The 17,117-nt window shown below is 37.1% G+C and overlaps 1 protein-coding gene and 1 pseudogene across 1 annotated transcript; one reads left to right on the plus strand and one right to left on the minus strand.

Annotated features, from left to right (window-relative positions):
- Positions 1-2,319: 2,319 nt before the first annotated feature.
- On the plus strand, positions 2,320-2,522 carry LOC129266074 (U2 spliceosomal RNA; annotated as a pseudogene).
- An 86-nt stretch (positions 2,523-2,608) lies between these two features.
- Positions 2,609-14,992, minus strand: LOC129265942 (contactin-associated protein-like 2). Its single transcript, XM_054903848.2, has 6 exons — positions 14,823-14,992; positions 14,198-14,356; positions 8,111-8,212; positions 6,720-6,836; positions 5,471-5,764; positions 2,609-4,292 (listed from the first exon to the last, which is right to left on the minus strand). The coding sequence occupies exons 1-6, from the start codon at positions 14,959-14,961 to the stop codon at positions 4,111-4,113; spliced, it is 993 nt and encodes a 330-aa protein (XP_054759823.2). The 5' UTR covers positions 14,962-14,992; the 3' UTR covers positions 2,609-4,110.
- Positions 14,993-17,117: the final 2,125 nt, after the last annotated feature.

The raw sequence follows: 17,117 nt of genomic DNA on the forward strand, positions 1-17,117 counted from the left end.
GGCTTCATAGAAGCTTCTGTAGTCACCAGCATCGGCGTACTGCTGTGTTCTTGCTGCAAGTTTGGTCCACCACTCATTTTGCATCACACGAAACTTACGCTGGAGGTTGTTGCAGATGTGACGGAAGGCAGCTTTCTTCACAGGACAGGACGGATGTGACAGGTGGGCCTGGTGGGCCGATCTCTTCTTTTCCAGCAGTTCCTGGATCTCTTTGTTGTTTTCGTCAAACCAATCTCTGCTCTTCTTTATGGAAAACCCGATAGTTTCCTCAGATGACTGCAGAATGGAAGCTTTAAGCGAGTTCCATAGTGTTTCAGGAGAAGGATCCTCTAGGCAGCTGTTGTTTTCAAGCTTGGCCTGTATGCCTACCTGGAACTCAGCTTTCACTTCAGCTGACTGTAGCTTGTTGAGATCAAACTTTTTCCTGCGGGGGCCTCCCTTTCTTAGCTTAGGTTTGAAATGCATCCTGAGTTTGCAGCGCACTAGGCGATGGTCAGTATGACATTCTGCGCTGGGCATCACTCTGGTGTGAAGGATGTCGTTTAGGTCACGTCCACGCACTAAGACATAGTCAATGAGGTGCCAGTGTTTAGAACGAGGATGCATCCATGTTGTCTTGAGACTGTCCTTTTGCTGGAAGACGGTGTTGGTAATGACAAGTTGTTGTTCCATGCAGAGCTCCAGCAGCAAGCGTCCGTTGTCGTTACACTTTCCAACACCATGCCTTCCGAGTACTCCTTTCCAGGCGACATCATCCTGTCCTACTCTAACATTAAAGTCGCCGAGAATTAACAGCTTGTCGTCTGCAGGGGTGCTTTGGAGAAGTCTGCGGAGTTCCGAGTAGAACATGTCTTTTTCTGCAGGATCGGCTTGAAGAGTCGGAGCATACACACTAAAAAGTGTTGCATGCTGCTTGTTCTTTAGAGGCAGGCGCATGGACATGATGCGGTCGGAATGACCAGTTGGTAGGTTTTCCAGCTTGGAGGCGATGGAAGATTTGAGCATGAAACCAACGCCAGCTAGACGTCTTTCCGTTGCAGGTTTCCCTGACCAGAAGAGGGTGTATCCAGCGCCCTGCTCATGTAGGCTGCCTTCTTCTGAGAAGCGGACTTCGCTTAGGGCAGCAATGTCAACATCAAGCCTTGATAGTTCATGCGCGATAAGAGCAGAGCGACGTTCCGGTCGGTTGCTGTCAGTTCGGTCAAGCATAGTTCTGATGTTCCAGCATGCTAGTTTCAGTGTTTGTACACCCTTACAGGTGGGTGTGTACCTTTTTTTCTTTGTTGTTGTTCGACCGCGTGAGAAGATGCCCGTTGACCGCGGCTAGCCAACTGGGTGATGAGAGACGAGCTTTGGTTAGGCCACCTTTTCTAGGCCCCTCTCCGTGTGGAGCAAGCAGTGCTGTCCCTAGATAAGGCTGCTCGGTCGTTCAGGGTGCTGCCGAATGATGCCGTCGTCTCTGGGTCAACATCAGGCGACCAATATCCTGAACCGCCTGCATGCAGGATTGGAACTGCGGCTTCCAGTGACATCTTCCACCTGCCGATTTCGCCCCTTTCCCGTCGCTACAGGGCTTGGTAAGTTTGGTGGCGTTTTGGACATGGACATGTCCTTTATGCCTGCGCTATGGAGGTTTAAAGTGGAGTACAGTGTGCGCAGTGCTGGCCCCACCCTTTACACCCGGGGTTCATCTGCCATAGCCTAGCTAGCTGGGACGGTGACAGCGAGGTCCTCGAGTCGTAGGTTTTACATCAGACTTTCCTTGTCCTAGATGAAAGGCCTGCCAAGGCTGGAGAGTTCCATCTACCCTGATTTGCTGGATGGCCGCTGTTGGCTCTCCTAAGCCAGCGCCCTTTAAGATGGATCTTACTTTTCATTCCATCAGGGTGTCCAGCCACCCTCCACACCGAAACCCAAAAGGAAAAGGTGGGGGAGACGGTTTAGTCGCCGTCGACTCGACCCTGAAACAGGTAGTACTGGCTTCCAGGTTACCAGTAGCAGAAAACTGTCAGGTCTCCAGACCTGACAAGCCTCCTGACCTGACCAGTACGAATAACTCATTATTATATACATGTATTATTCACAATCAATTATGTTTCAGACAATGTACTTATTATTATTTGCAACCAATTATGTTCCTGACAAAGTACGTAAATGCCTGTTAGCCAAACAGGCATGATGAAAACAAATATGAAACCCCCTTGCACATTAATTTTTTAACAACATAATGCTTTTTAAACAAGCATTGTCCCACACAATATCTAGATGTTACCCCATTTAATTTTCATCCTTCGGTAACCTTCATATCGTTGGATTAACATACCTGATTTGTTAAACTGTACTTAGTGAGTGTTGCATATGTTAATAAATCTGTTCTTTTCAGCTTAATATCTGAAACGCGACTCACCGAGTCACTTGTATATTAAACTGATTTTTTAACATAGGCCATGGAATAGGGGCTTGCTCCATCCTGGCCACGGATTGGCCCGGTATTGCAGTACTCCGGGATCAAATCACTCTTTCTTTCAAAGCTACCAACCTTTTCCCATCTTTCGTTCTTGTAAACGATAACAACAACAGCAACAATAATAATAATAATAGTAATAATAATGATGATGATAATAATAATTATAATGATAATGAATATACAACATAAATTGTGCTTATGTTTCTAAACGCACAAGAAAGAAAAAATTAAAGAAACAAATTCAAACAAGTGAATGAATAGTAAATTAAGAGGATGTACTACACATCGAAATAATTAAAAAATCGAAAAGTTAAACTATGAAAATGTGATTTCTCATATCATTCTTCGTAACTCACAGCGAAAAAAAACCCAATAGCATCGACAACCCTATAATAACTTCATAACAATATACAATTACTAATTGAAATCTTTATGTTCACGAGGATGGATGTTAACTTAGTGCACGAAATTGTACAAATAAATATATTGTCCTGTTCATTTCATTCTCTTATCAATCCCACCTCCACGAACATGGTGCATCTCCCCAATTCCTCTGATGGTAATACCTTGTTTATCCAATCCTACAAAAACCTAGAGCCATGGCGTGAGAGCTTTGAAGTATTCTTGATGTTATGTACAACTAAGAAAAAGGAGTGGTTATGATGTAAGAATCATATTTTGGATCATAACACGCATATCTCATAAATGATTTCAGTTAGAAATATTGGAATAAATTTTTTACACTCACCCCACACTCCTTCAAATTCTGATTTTTTTTTCCTTTTCGGTTTTGTATGTAATATTGAATAATAAATTTTGATACCTTTATGCATATGAGATCCCCTTGATGGAAAAGTAAATCTAAACTATAACGCTTCCCTTTATACTGACTTTCTAGAGTTCAAGTAGTTAAAATATATTCATGGGAAATATTTCATAAAGACACTTGTAGGACGTTTTATTCGACAGCTGCCATAGTAACAGTGCTTCTCAGCAATCAAAATCATCAAAAGTGCCAATCAGGCAATACAATTTGGATAAACGCTTCCCAAGGAAACGGAAAATGTGTAAAACTGTTACACATGCATTACATAACAGAAGAGGCATGGGCGTCCCCCTACTCAAAATAGCAGGGGGGAATATCAAATGTCCCCCTACTATTTGTGTTCTTTTATGATGGTAAGAAATACATCATTCAAAATCGAAATAAAACATGTATTTTAGGACGAGATGACCTTACTTTTGGGATGATAACCTTTTTTTTTTTTTTTTGCTTGTCAAATTTTCCAGCCCCTTGTCCCCCTACCTTTTGGGAGGGATTCCCGCCCCTGAGAAGAGGGCCCCTGGGGCGGAAAGTTTCACATAAGAAAGTCAAATAAAAGACGTCAGAAATTTTATAGGAAATTTTATAGGAGTGCGGTTTCAGTGTTTTTCCAAGTGACGCTATTTTATTTCAATACATTTTCAACACGTCACTTATATGTATATCGTAACTCTTCGATAATACAGTAGGCCTACTTCAAGACAATAACAATTACAACGATCCTTTTAACACTTAATACTGTAGATTCGAATCATTGAATGATTATATTTGTCAAAATGATAACCATATTCCGTCATAATCTGATGATCAGACTGAATCCTCATTCACATTCGAGAAATCCAAGTTCATAATAAATCTTTTCGTCAACTCCTCCGGTGTCGCCGAAATGTAATCTGATGACCGGAAGTCGTGTTCTGTCCGTCAGGAAACCTTCGTCTGTTAATGGTGCACTATTGCCAACGGAATCATCACAATTGCAATATGATCCTGTGTTGTGACAAGCTATAGTGTCAGAAATGAAATTAAGAAAAATATCAGTCAAACGTATTAAGATAATGATTCAGCAGTACAGAAATCCTTGGGCCTCGTCGGCCCATATACTTGCACCTATACTGTATAGTGTAATGCGAAATTTAAAGCAACGTCATCTCACCCCATTCCACAGAGGGGAGACCTTTGAAGGACCTTTGAAAGACCAAAAATTGGCAAGGTCTTACATCAGTCTCCAAGATCACTGAAATTTGTCATCTCTGTGGAATGGCTCAGAAAGACTCCTCAAAGAACTCTGAAAGACTGATTGATACTTAGACAAGTTATCTTTCAATGGCCTTTCAGAGATCTTTTAGAATTCTTTCCATGGTTTCTTACTGGTCTTTCAATGATCTTTCAATGATCTTTCAGTGATCTCCCACGAGTCTTACGGTGATCTCCGCAAAAATATTGAGAGACTGTCGAAAGATCATGGAAAGACTAATAAGAACGTAGAAAGTTCATAGAAAGACCGCTGAAAGACCATGAAAAAAACAATTTTCCTGAAAGACCGCTGAAAGACTGTTTTGAACCGTTTCAAAAAGTTTTGGGACTCACGAGGACCACGAAGACCACTGAACGATCCATCAGGAATCGTGAAAAATCTCGGAGATCTTTTAAAGTTGCTTGAAAGACCCTTGAAAGGTCAAGAGAGTTTAATGGTCTTACAGCGGTCTTGCTCTCTATGGAAAGGGGTTTAATACACAAGCACTTTCTACTTGACTGTGAGACTGTTTTTTTACACTAGGTTCTGAGGGAAATTAAACATGCATCTATAACTCCCTCCATCACAATTATATTTAAAAAATATATATAACATAAATCAGAGTAACATCATATTCGAAATGTTCGCAGAGTATGAACTTTTTTGTAATCGTTTGACTCATCAATTTTTTTAGGCAACAAACCAAAATTATTCGAAATGCTTAGAATGTGCTCATATTTCTTGACAATCTGAACATTTCTACATAAAGTTTTTTCATTAAACCTACTTTCAAATATTGAATATCATACCTTTCAGCTTCGAATCAAAACATGCAAGGTTTAAATCTAAATCTAATATTCGGCTCGTCACTATTGACGGCCTATCATGACTTATTTCAAATCCAGGAAATTTAGAGTGTATATAGCTGACAATAAATTCGACATACTATTATTTAAGCCACAAATACATCCACGAACATGACTTGGTGCATCTCCCCAATTCCTCATGATGGTGCCTTGTCTAGAGATCCAGTAAATATTTTGTCTATTTCCCTTCACGATGAAGACATTATTGCAGGTTGCCCTGATATATTGCCTACAGCTCCTGGCGTTGTTAATGATCGCCACAATGATATCCAATGGTAGGATGTATACCACATTCTGTCGGTACGATCCCATCCTTTCATAGCCTCGAGGGACAGCTTGTTCGCCGATGATGTCGTGGGGAATGACGGTTACGCCTTGGGGGGAAAGAAAATAATTACGAAAATTGGTTTAGATCTTGATCTCATTGGTCGCGAATCATAATTAAGAATCCAATGTTTCTCAGATGACATTAAAGGGGGCCCTCCAGAATGAAAATATGATTTGAAGTGATAAAGAAAGATCGGACAAACACTGAAAATTTGATCAAAATTGGACAAGGATTAACAAAGTTGTAACATTCTAAAATTATTTCCTTGAAACAGTTCTACATAATAAGTCCTTATGATATTCATTGGGCAAACTGATGATTTCATGTCCCCACTTGTTATTTGTATTTCATTAAATGAAATTATGTTTATCAAAATTTTGCCCTACAAGAACAAAGAAATTGAATTTACAACTGATTTAATGCTTGCTGCAACTTATTTTAATGTAATAAGATTAGGAAAAGGGAAGTGGGAATCTGACACCATCAGGCCACATAATGAATATTCATGACGATGTGCATAATCTTTTTCCACTAAATATTGCTCAACTATAGAATTCAATGACTTTGATATTTTTTATAAGATTTTGATGAAATTTTCATCATTTTGCTTGATGAATTATTCTCAATTTATTTAGATGTAATTATTTTCTGCCCTGAGTACTCCTTTAATTTTGGGGGTAGTTGTGCATCTTTATTCGACTATATAAGTAGGTGGCAGATGATAACATGGTGAATAAATATTTTTGTTAAAATAAGCCGCTAAAATATGAATATAGTGCGATCTGCATTTATGAACTCGATCGATTTCTGAAATATTACACACAAGGCTATGGCTCATTTTATAACTCCACATTTATTCCTTTATGAGGAGTGGCAAATTTAAAATAATTTCCTGTCAAGTACATCTACTTACACTCGGACTATGGAGCTAATAGCTCCATGCTCGGACCATATAGCTAGTTCATGATATATTGCATTAACAAAATATTGGGCGTATTTACCATTTCGACATTCAACTTGCACGAAATCAGAAATGTTTCCATTTTGACCGTCTGGATCAATACGAAACGTTCCTGTTGAATTGGGTTCCTTCAGATCAGCACATGTTCTCACTCGACCTGTAACAATAAAAGGGTATGATGCATATGAATACCCAGGGTGTCGTAAGAGGGAGGGAGGGTGGTGGATATGAGTCAAGAATGTATTTATAGTCGGCACAATCGAACATTTTGTCGGTGAAATAATAAGCTTAACCCCCCCCCCCCCCGAATCAACATGCCTTAGCGTCACCCCTCCGTGTCGTTAAGTGGGAGAACCAAAAAGAAAGAAAACAAAAAGAAAACAAACTTTCAAGAAATGAATAATAATTTTTTGAAAAAGGAAAAAGTAAATTCCCCTGAATATTTGCCCCATAACATTAGGCCTACTCATCGCTTTCCCTGCTGCCAATGCCTTGCCTACTGCATGCGTACGCCATCTACGACAAAGAAATGAAGAAGCTGGCAACAGCTCTATACTAGGTAAAAAGATTGAAGAAGTAGACTTGCATTTTTCTTTACCCTTACATAATATATCAATTTGTATTTGGTACCAATGAATATTTGACGATTTAAAAGGGTGTGAAGGAGCAATTTCTCACAAAATGCTCTTCTTATTCTTTCTTCAAAATGCCCTTTCACAACTTTGTATTAGGTACATGACAACGCTTTTAATTTTCTAGAGATTGATGTTGACGATGTATACTTTTCTATCGTATTACCCTAGAGGATAATAATATTTTTAAAACTTAATTTACATAATAGTTTTTGTTTGTTCTGAAAACAAAATTATATATGCTTTATTTCGAGTCATGTTTTACGGCAACGAATCATTAGGCCTATTTATATAGTCTATTCAAGGGACTCGAAGCTTTAAACCTTTTTTTTTTTGGGGGGGGGTTATAAATTTGTCTGCAAATTGATAACTCTTTTTCTTGTCAAAGGTGTATATACGTTTGCATGGTGACAAGTAAAACAAGGAAAAAATATAAACCATCTGTATCAAGATAAGGCCGGTAGCCTATATAGAGAACTGGGGGCCGGATTCGGTACAGGCAAATACCTTTTTCGGCCTCACCAAAATTTCGAAAAGGGATGACAGCTTTGGGGGATGCAGTGAGGTAATGAATTTGGGCTCTCAAAATGATAATACATGAATATGGCTTGCAAATAATCAGTAGCGTACGCAGGATTTTTGTTTTGAAGGGGGGGGGGGTTCAAGCTGAATGAAAAAAAAGGTCTTCAACAAAAATTTGAGGTCGTTTCGTACCAAAAAAAAATATTAGGGGGGGGGGTCAGATCCCCTGTACCTCTCTGAAAGCATTTTTCCCCTTCAATATTATTCAGATACTCACGCTCACAGTTGTCTCCAAAATATCCTTCAGTGCACAAACACTCATAAGAATAATCCGTCTCTAAACATGTACCTTGATTTTTACATGGTGATGACAGGCAATCTGTGACAAATAAAAACAAGATACGCACTATATATATAATTATATAAAAGAGTAGGATGCATATCATTGAAAATATCACCACCCGTTCCTTTGCTAAATCTCATTGAAGAGGAGCATTACGACAAACCTGTTTCACCACACCTACTCCGCCGTATCGTCCCTACCTTTCCATACATTGTTCAAGTTTTCTATTTTTGTTATCACACTATTTAACTGTTTATGAATTGTAATTTGTCAAGTAATCTAGGCCTACTTAGAACTTCGACAAATTCTAAAAAAATGGAAATTAATGCAAATTGTATTGTAATTATGAAAAAGAAAGTACATTTGATTTTATCTGCATTGGATGTAACATTGGCCTAAATGCTGTCTCATTCATCGGCAAAAAATAATATTAAAGAAAACGAAGATGGAATGTTATCTTCCTTAAGAGGCTATTATCTTTGATTCATTAAGAGAGAGAGAGAATGACAATGCACAGACAATAAATTCATATTGTGTAATAATTATTCAATATGTGACACCTTCAAAAGTATTCATACGTTTCGATTTGCGATAATAATCCCATGTTGGCGGCGGTATAGACAGGCATGCGTGTGGGGTCTCACGGGACTCATGGCCCCTATATTGTGGCAATGACAATGCACAGACAATAAATTCATATTGTGTAATAATTATTCAATATGTGACACCTTCAAAAGTATTCATACGTTTCGATTTGCGATAATAATCCCATGTTGGCGGCGGTATAGACAGGCATGCGTGTGGGGTCTCACGGGACTCATGGCCCCTATATTGTGGCCCTAAGTTTGACAATGTGACAATCATGTAGTACCTTATTTTGTATCCTCTATATTCCCACTCTCACATCATCTTCAGTGGGAGGCGTGTCGGATACATTGAAATTACTTTCTGTTATACCCTCAAATTATGAAATCATGCATCCACCCCTTGGTGTCTCCTTCTCCTTCTCTTCTATACACTCTCACTCCTTCACATTCTTTTCAATTCAATTCAAAATGGTTTATCAAAAAAACTTTCTTTGCGGCAAAAGCCGGATTGCAAAAGTTTACATTTCAAACAAAATCATCAATAACAAGGTAAAAATGACTTAGTTCTACGAACGAATTTCAGTATAGACATATATGTAACAAAGTATATCATAAATCAATTTAAATCGATACTCATTGATCAAATAGGGAAATATGCAAAATACATGTAAATATACCTAATGTGTTACCATGATCATTTTAGATTTTCTCGTTTGTAAGAAATATGTCAATTTAAACCCGATATTAAGATTGTAAAAAATAATACAAGAATATGGGTTTAAGACGTGAGTGTGTTTGTAAAGAGAGACAGATAGAGGTGAGAGATGGAAAGTGAGATGTAGAAGAAAAAGAGAAAAGCAAGAAAAAGGTAGGGAATCACACCCAGCTATGCTGAACAATGTCCTAGTGATTTGTGTGACAAATGGCAAGGCATGATAACTTAGAATAATAAAAATCACATGCATATAATGTTCACATTTATTAGCTAAGAATAAACTTATTTGAACTGAGATGAGTGGATACAGGAAATGAATTAGAAAGTAGATTTAGGAATAGAAATAGCGGAAGAGAGAAGAGAGGCAGAGGGGGAGATAGAGAGAGAGAGAGAGAGAGAAGAAAAGGAATTGATGGTGGAAGGAAAACAGAGAGAAAAGGGCGAAGAAGCAATTAGGTCACATTTTTTCATACATACTGCAATAATACATATTTTGGCAATTTTTGTGATTTCAATTGAAATTTTAAGTTTATGGCTATGGAAATCAGTAACTAATTGCTCATATGAAAGAAAAACATTTTGATTAACAAAGTAAAATCAAATGAAATTGGAGTTCGCCATCATAAAAAGAACTCAACATCAGAATCATTATGTAATCTGCATTTTACAACAACAAAAAACATCTTAATGATGATACATAATTATGAATGATCAGTTCTTGAATTCTCAGCCATCCTTATTTTGATATTACTATACATGTAACGATAGGGGAAGATATTATATATAAAAAAAATACTCCGTGTAATCAATTTTCTTTATCATTCTCTCTCCATTTTTCCACCCCATGCAACAAATCTCTCACTCTGCCATCATTTGGAAATTCTCAGTACTAATTTCATATTTATTTTTCGTTCAAATTCATTGCTTTTTGCTAAACAGGGGCGGATCCAGCCTTCGCCAATAGGGGGCCCCGGAATTCTTTTTCAACCACATTTTCCCGTTCGGCCACTCGAAGTTGATTTTTGTTTGTTTCTTTGAAGGGGTGGTCCTAATAGTCACTTCTAAACTTTATTCTTATAAATCATCATAAATATATAACAATCTCATCAGCCTTATTTAAATAGTGCAAGCACAAAGCGCGAACTATTTTTTTTTGTTTCAAGTATTTTGTCCTAAAATTTAAATATTCTGGGCAATGTTTGTGATCCTAAACGAGATGTATAGCCAACAAAATAATTACTGCGAGCGCGAAGCGCGAGCAGAAATTTATTACCTTAAAAATTCGAGATTTACACCTAAAAATGGGATACTATTCATGTTTTGTGAATCACGAAAATGATGAGTAATTCGAAATCTTTCTACATTAATAATGCAAGCGCAAAGCGCGAGCAGAAATTTTTTGATATATTGGACAATTATTTAAATAAAGAACAAGCTGCATATCTCAATAAACATGCGCGATCTAAAATCTGGGCATTCTAAATACCCTTTTTTATCATGGAAATCAATAAAGCGAGCGCGAAGCACGACCTTAAGATTTGATATTCCGATCTGAAAAAGGGTCAATTTAAGCTCTGTATTCCAAGCATCTTGTAGGAAAATTGTGAGGTGGATATGGAAAAAGAGCTGATATAAATCAATATTATTACGATGAGTTTTGACATAAATTATAGGACCGGGACATTCTATATATTAAGAACATTATATGAAAATAATGACTATCTTCCTATTTCTCTTCCTAAGCGCGAGATGGAACTTGTCGATATTCCATTCTGAAAAAAGGGACAGTTTGATTATTAAATTAATATCTAATTTATTAATCTAATAAGCCTAATAAGAGCGCGAAATCTGTTAATATTATGGCTTGAAAACTGGACATTTAAAGCACTTTTGTAATGAATAAGATGCATGAGTTAACATAATGTTCATTAATCAATGCGAGCGCAATCGCGAGCCGAAAATGTTGATAAACTGTCATGAAATGGGGATTTAAGAAGTTTGTTATAGAATTAATAATGAGATATACACAATCACCAATCAAAATGCGAGCGTGCAGCGCTACCTGATATGTTTTGACAATCGCTAAAGTAATCGCTAAATAAAATGGCCTATTATCATCGTTGCATGCGTATTTTGCCCAGTAGACTGGCTAGGCACCAATCAGAATTGCTATTTAAAATGAGCGATTAATCGCTAACCTTTGTGTTACGGGGACTTGAGCTGAATTGGGATATTTTGAGAACATAATGGAATACAGAAAAATAATAGGTACCTGACATAAAATTTTTATATTCAGACCAAAAATAGAAATTTTTACAGAGCACTTTTTAAAAATCAATTTGTAAAACAAACAAAATAATGAAAGTTCGATTTCCGAGCTGTAATATGTTTTGTATATTGACTTCAAAATTTGATATTTTAAGCTCCATATTGAGGAAAGTACGCGGATCACCTAAAAGGCAATGCGAGCGCGAAGCGCGAGCGAAAATTTTATATAGTGACATGAAATATTTTTAAAATTATTTTCCAAGTCTTCCCCTCATCTTATTTTATTCACTCGTCTTCCTTCTCTTAACTTTCCCCTTCTTTTTTCTCCTCTCTTTTTCCCTTCTTTTTCTTTTTTTCTTTCTTTTCCCCTTTTAAGTTTTTTTTTTGCTTTGCCAATGGGGGGGGGGGGGGCGGGCCCCCCTGGATCCCCCTATGCTATCGTAATATTTACAAATTAAATTACTTTAATCATAACTAGTGTTCGTCTAACTCGTATTCGGTAGACGATAAATTGGAAGAATAATTACCATGATTAAAATATTCCCATCTCTTTTCATTTCCTCTCTTTCTCTTTATTTGTCTCCAAAAGTTAACGACTACTCTTTCTTTTTGTCATGCCATTTGCGATATTACATGTATTATGTAATCTTTACTCGTGGTGGTCATAGCATTAAAATTTAGATAGCATGAATAATGTCCTCGCCAAGCAAAATGTCTATCTGCCTAAAACCTTGAGAAAAAAACTCCGCAAATTCGAATCATTTTGTGTATTAAACAAGGCTTAAAGTAGACATAGATGAGTTATTCAGGCTTTGCACGAATGGCATTTTCTACGCGGCCGATAAAGCTTTCAACTTTTTAAAACATAAGAATCGTTAGGCCTACTTTCTTATTTCATTCTCAGACATTTTTTCTTCCTCATCTCAAAACAACTGTCTGTATTGAATGAATTGCTTTTAAGGGCTAATGTCGTTATTCATGAATCATTTTCCAAATTCTTACTTTTCAGTAATCCCGATAAAAAAAAATCTCCCACAATTTGTATAACATAAAATCCATTAAGTTAAGTGATGCCTTCGGAAATTAAGTTTAGCCTTAAAAAGGGTCTAAGTATAGTTATCTTCATTGATTACCAAAATGTAACAAAATATGATCAATTTATCATTGCATTTAGCACTCAAATCATTATAAACTGTCTGGAAATGATACGGTCATTTTGTTCATCATTAAAGCACAAGAAAGATGACATTAAACACAATCGTTAAGCATATATTGTAAACTATTTTTTTTTTCATTTTAGCTTCCAAGATTTTAGCATATGATTATATGCTCAGGTTAATCAGAGTTCCAAATATGGGTAATTAATCAGATTTGAATTTCGATTTTAGTGATTTCCGTTTCAGATTTTCAATTTCACAAAGTCAAATACATTACAAGTAACAAGCATAGTAGAACATTATAACACAACTAATGTAAGTATTTAAGGAACACAATACAAAAAATCATTCATAATTAGTATTCAAAAGCACAAAAACATGAAAAAGGGAGCATGACGAAAGTAAAGCATATATCACTGTAAAAACTGTGGTGTTAAAACTGACACCAGTGGGTGTTAATAGAGGACCACACCCTCTGGTGTTAAAATTACACCCTAGCACTAGCGTACCTACGGGGGGGGCAGTCTGCCCCCCTGACAAGCCACAACCCATGCAAAGGACGTATCCCTGCCCCCCCTCTGACGAGCTTGAAGACCTTTATTGCCCCCCTGACGAGCTTGAAGACCTTTTTTTTTTTTTTTTTTTTTTTTTTTTTTTTGAAATAACACCAAAGAGTGTACATGTAACAACCAAAGGTGTTGCAATAACACCTATAGGTGCTAAACTAACATTGTAAATTTAACACCGGTGTAAAATCACTGGTGTGGTCCTGTATGTACACCGGTTAACACCGCAGTTTTTGCTGTGTATAGCTTAGTACGTGAGAGGCACATTTCCCTCAAGGTATTTTTTTTCATTTATCAATTTTTTTGGGGGGCCGGGCTTTCCAAGTTTTATTGAGTGCATAAACGGCTTCCATTTTGGAATGATGACCTTTATTTTCATTTTTTTTTTTTTTTTTTTTTTTTTTTTTTTTTTTGGGGGGGGGTTTGTCATTTTTAATTTTTAGACGAAATATCGTTTATTTGTTAGTGATATTTTTTATTTTAGTTTTAATTATTATTTTTTGGGTGTGGGGGGCAAATAACACGCCTGTAAACAAATTCCTGGATCTGCGCCCCGTTTGACCGCATTTTTTATTCATCAGACCCGTGCAACCATGCCTATCTAACCAACAAGGGGTTATTTTTTCCCCCAATAAATTTCATCGGCTCATTAATCAACAAGATTTTCATCACAAGGACATTGAATTGAATAAGATAATCAAACATGGAGTCATCGAATTGAAACTTACTCGGAATTTTGCAGAACAACATCAATGTAGATGATCCAAACAGTGTGACGTGGTTACTCTCATTTTTCTGGAAAAGATGTTTAGGGATTAGTTGAATGGTGTCTCCTGATGTTGAGTTGATTTTTGGACATGGTAGCACACATTGACTGGAATGATGGCCTAATATGATTAAGGAGAGATAGTAATACTGGTAAAGACTGCTTAATTGATTGAGAGCATGAGAACCAATCGTTTTGATTTGATTTCCAATCTTAATAACAAAAGTATACAAGTCTTATCATTTTTTTTAACATAACATAACAAAAGGCAAACATTTTCCTTTCGAAAAAAAATGTATCATGTATTTCGTGTTTGTCTACACTCTAAGATCAACGCCGTGTCTGTAAAGTTTTGTGAGCATTGGGCAAAAACTGAGGAAGTACAGTTCGCTCTGCAATATTCTCCTTATCTATTGCACTATACCGTTACCACAGAAACGCAGTACTTACTTTACTCCAAGAACATACCATCTCATAACCTCCATAATAACTATCAAATCTCTCATCGATTTTAACTTCTTTTACCCCCTCCCCCCCAAAAAAAAAGCAGCAGGGAATAAGTTAAATGTATTTACTCGTACCCTTACCCTCAGACGCAGCGATTATCCACGACATCATCATCGTCACCATCATCGGCACCATCATTAACCATGTTAACGCCGAAATGAGAACCATCATGAGTGTTGTCGACACTCGACCATCTATGATATTAGTATCTCTTATCATCAAAATATTAACAGATTGCGTGGTAAATTTCAATTGCACCGTGCGAGGGAGAATGAATCCTATATTGTAATCGTAAAGCCTAGCCATCTACTCAATCAAACTAATTACTTGGTTACAGGGCCGTAGCCAGAAGCATTTTGTTGGGGGGGGGTGTACCAGCTGAATTTGCCAACTAAATTTGGCGTGACAGTACCAACGTGAGCACAGGGGGAGTCTACAATAATCACATGCTAAAAGATTTTGAATTTTTAGAATTGAATTAATGTCATTTGGTGAATACTTTATGGTAAATTATACAAAGATATACAAAGATATTTGCACTGTAAAAATAAACATTTGGATCAAAATAGAAAGGCTAGTGTGCCGTAGTTGCTAACTTGCAGTATAATTATATACCCTATGCATTAATAATATCAAAATCAAAGATTTGTTAATTTTTTATTGACCTTCTGTGCAAGATGTCTCAACTAAAATTTCAAGAGTGCTACTGCTAACAGAGGCGTACCGTGGGTCACAGCAATGGGGGGGGGGGCACCAGCAAACATTTTGAGTCATTGTGGGCACGCGAAGCGCGCTCAATTGCCAGGTATACTGACCTAATAGAGACATTTTAAGGACTGTGCCATTAAACGGATATGTATCTTAGTGATCAAATAATGCGAGCGCGAATCGCGAGCTGAAAATGTTGGATATTCAGTCCTAAAAAGGGACATTATAAGCAAAGTTTTGTAATCATGATACGTACTGTCTCACAAAACAAACAATGCGAGCGCGAAGCGCGAGCTGAAATTTTTTATATAACTTGACCCTCAAAAGGGCCATTTTAAGGACTATCTTTTGGAATTCATGAAGTGCGTACGTATCTCATCATAGTCATCTAATGCGAGCGCCAAGCGCTTGCTTATTTTGTTAGAATTACACCTAAGCACTTTTTGTGGTCATTGTAATCATAATCATGATACATATTTCACTAATGAAATATTGCGGCCCAGAAGCCTGAGTTGACAATTTTTGAAATTCAGACCTGAAGAGGGGCATTCTATGGCTTGTTTGTAGGAATTTACTATTTCACTAATCAAGTGATGCAAGCGCAAAGCGCGAGCTGAAAATTTGTTATAATTAGATCAGAAAATTTTAAGGACTGTCTTTAGGAATTCGTGCACTGCAAAAACGCCGGTGTTGATTTAACACCAGCCCGGTATCTATATCGGTCCACACCAATGCGAACGTAAGCACAGACTGGAAATGTTTTATATTAAGGCCTTAAAAGGGGGCAATCACTTTAAGTATATAGTCATGAAAAAAGTATATGTCACTACATTGGTTGATCTATAAAAGTTCTTCATAAACTAATTAATATGGCTGAAGGTGCGTTCATCCTTTGCAACACTTATTGGTGCGGTCATGAGAAGCTTGTAAGCATTCCAAGTGAGAGGAAGAATAGACTTCTTGAATTGTCAAATCTTCGGTGACAGAATTTAGTAAAAATAACTTAGAACATTTTTGGTTTTTGCCAACTGCAAACTTGTAGACAAGTCTACAAGTTGTAGACTTGTCTTCATGAATTTGCCAACTGCAGAGTTACCAGTTTTTTAAGTCTTGTGTTCTGTTCTTTTCAAATCTGAAATGGGGCAGTACTTGTACATCACTTTGCTGACTGGTAGAGCGTTTAGTGTTCTGCCACTTTAATAGGCCCACTTTTTTAATTTGCCAACTATACTTTTGCTTTGATTATTCAACTTAAACCTTGGAAATTTATCCCACCCCATATTTCTTTACCTAGTCTTGCCTCTAATTTTACAAAACTAATGTGTTTGTTAAATCGTCAATAATTGTGGTACAATTTGCAAACTCACAAGCTTGTTTATATTTGGGGAGGGCCAGGGGCTTATGTGTGTTATTATAGCTCCATCAGTTTTGTCCTTTGTATTTTGCTGACTAGTATAGGGCTCTAAGCCTGGCTACATGGACTTGGATTTGCCAACTGGTTGTCTTTACTCTATAAGTCGTAACCTTCTTCGAAGTTAGTACCCCTAGTTTTCTTTCCCTTTTTTTTTTCTTTTTTTCTTTCTTTCTTTCTTTCTTTCTTTCTTTCTTTCTTTCTTTCCTTCCTTCTTTCTTTCTTTCTTTCTTTCTTTCTTTTCTTTCTTTCCCTC

The sequence above is a fragment of the Lytechinus pictus genome, chromosome 7 (genome assembly GCF_037042905.1).
Source record: "Lytechinus pictus isolate F3 Inbred chromosome 7, Lp3.0, whole genome shotgun sequence".
Taxonomy (NCBI): domain Eukaryota; kingdom Metazoa; phylum Echinodermata; class Echinoidea; order Temnopleuroida; family Toxopneustidae; genus Lytechinus; species Lytechinus pictus.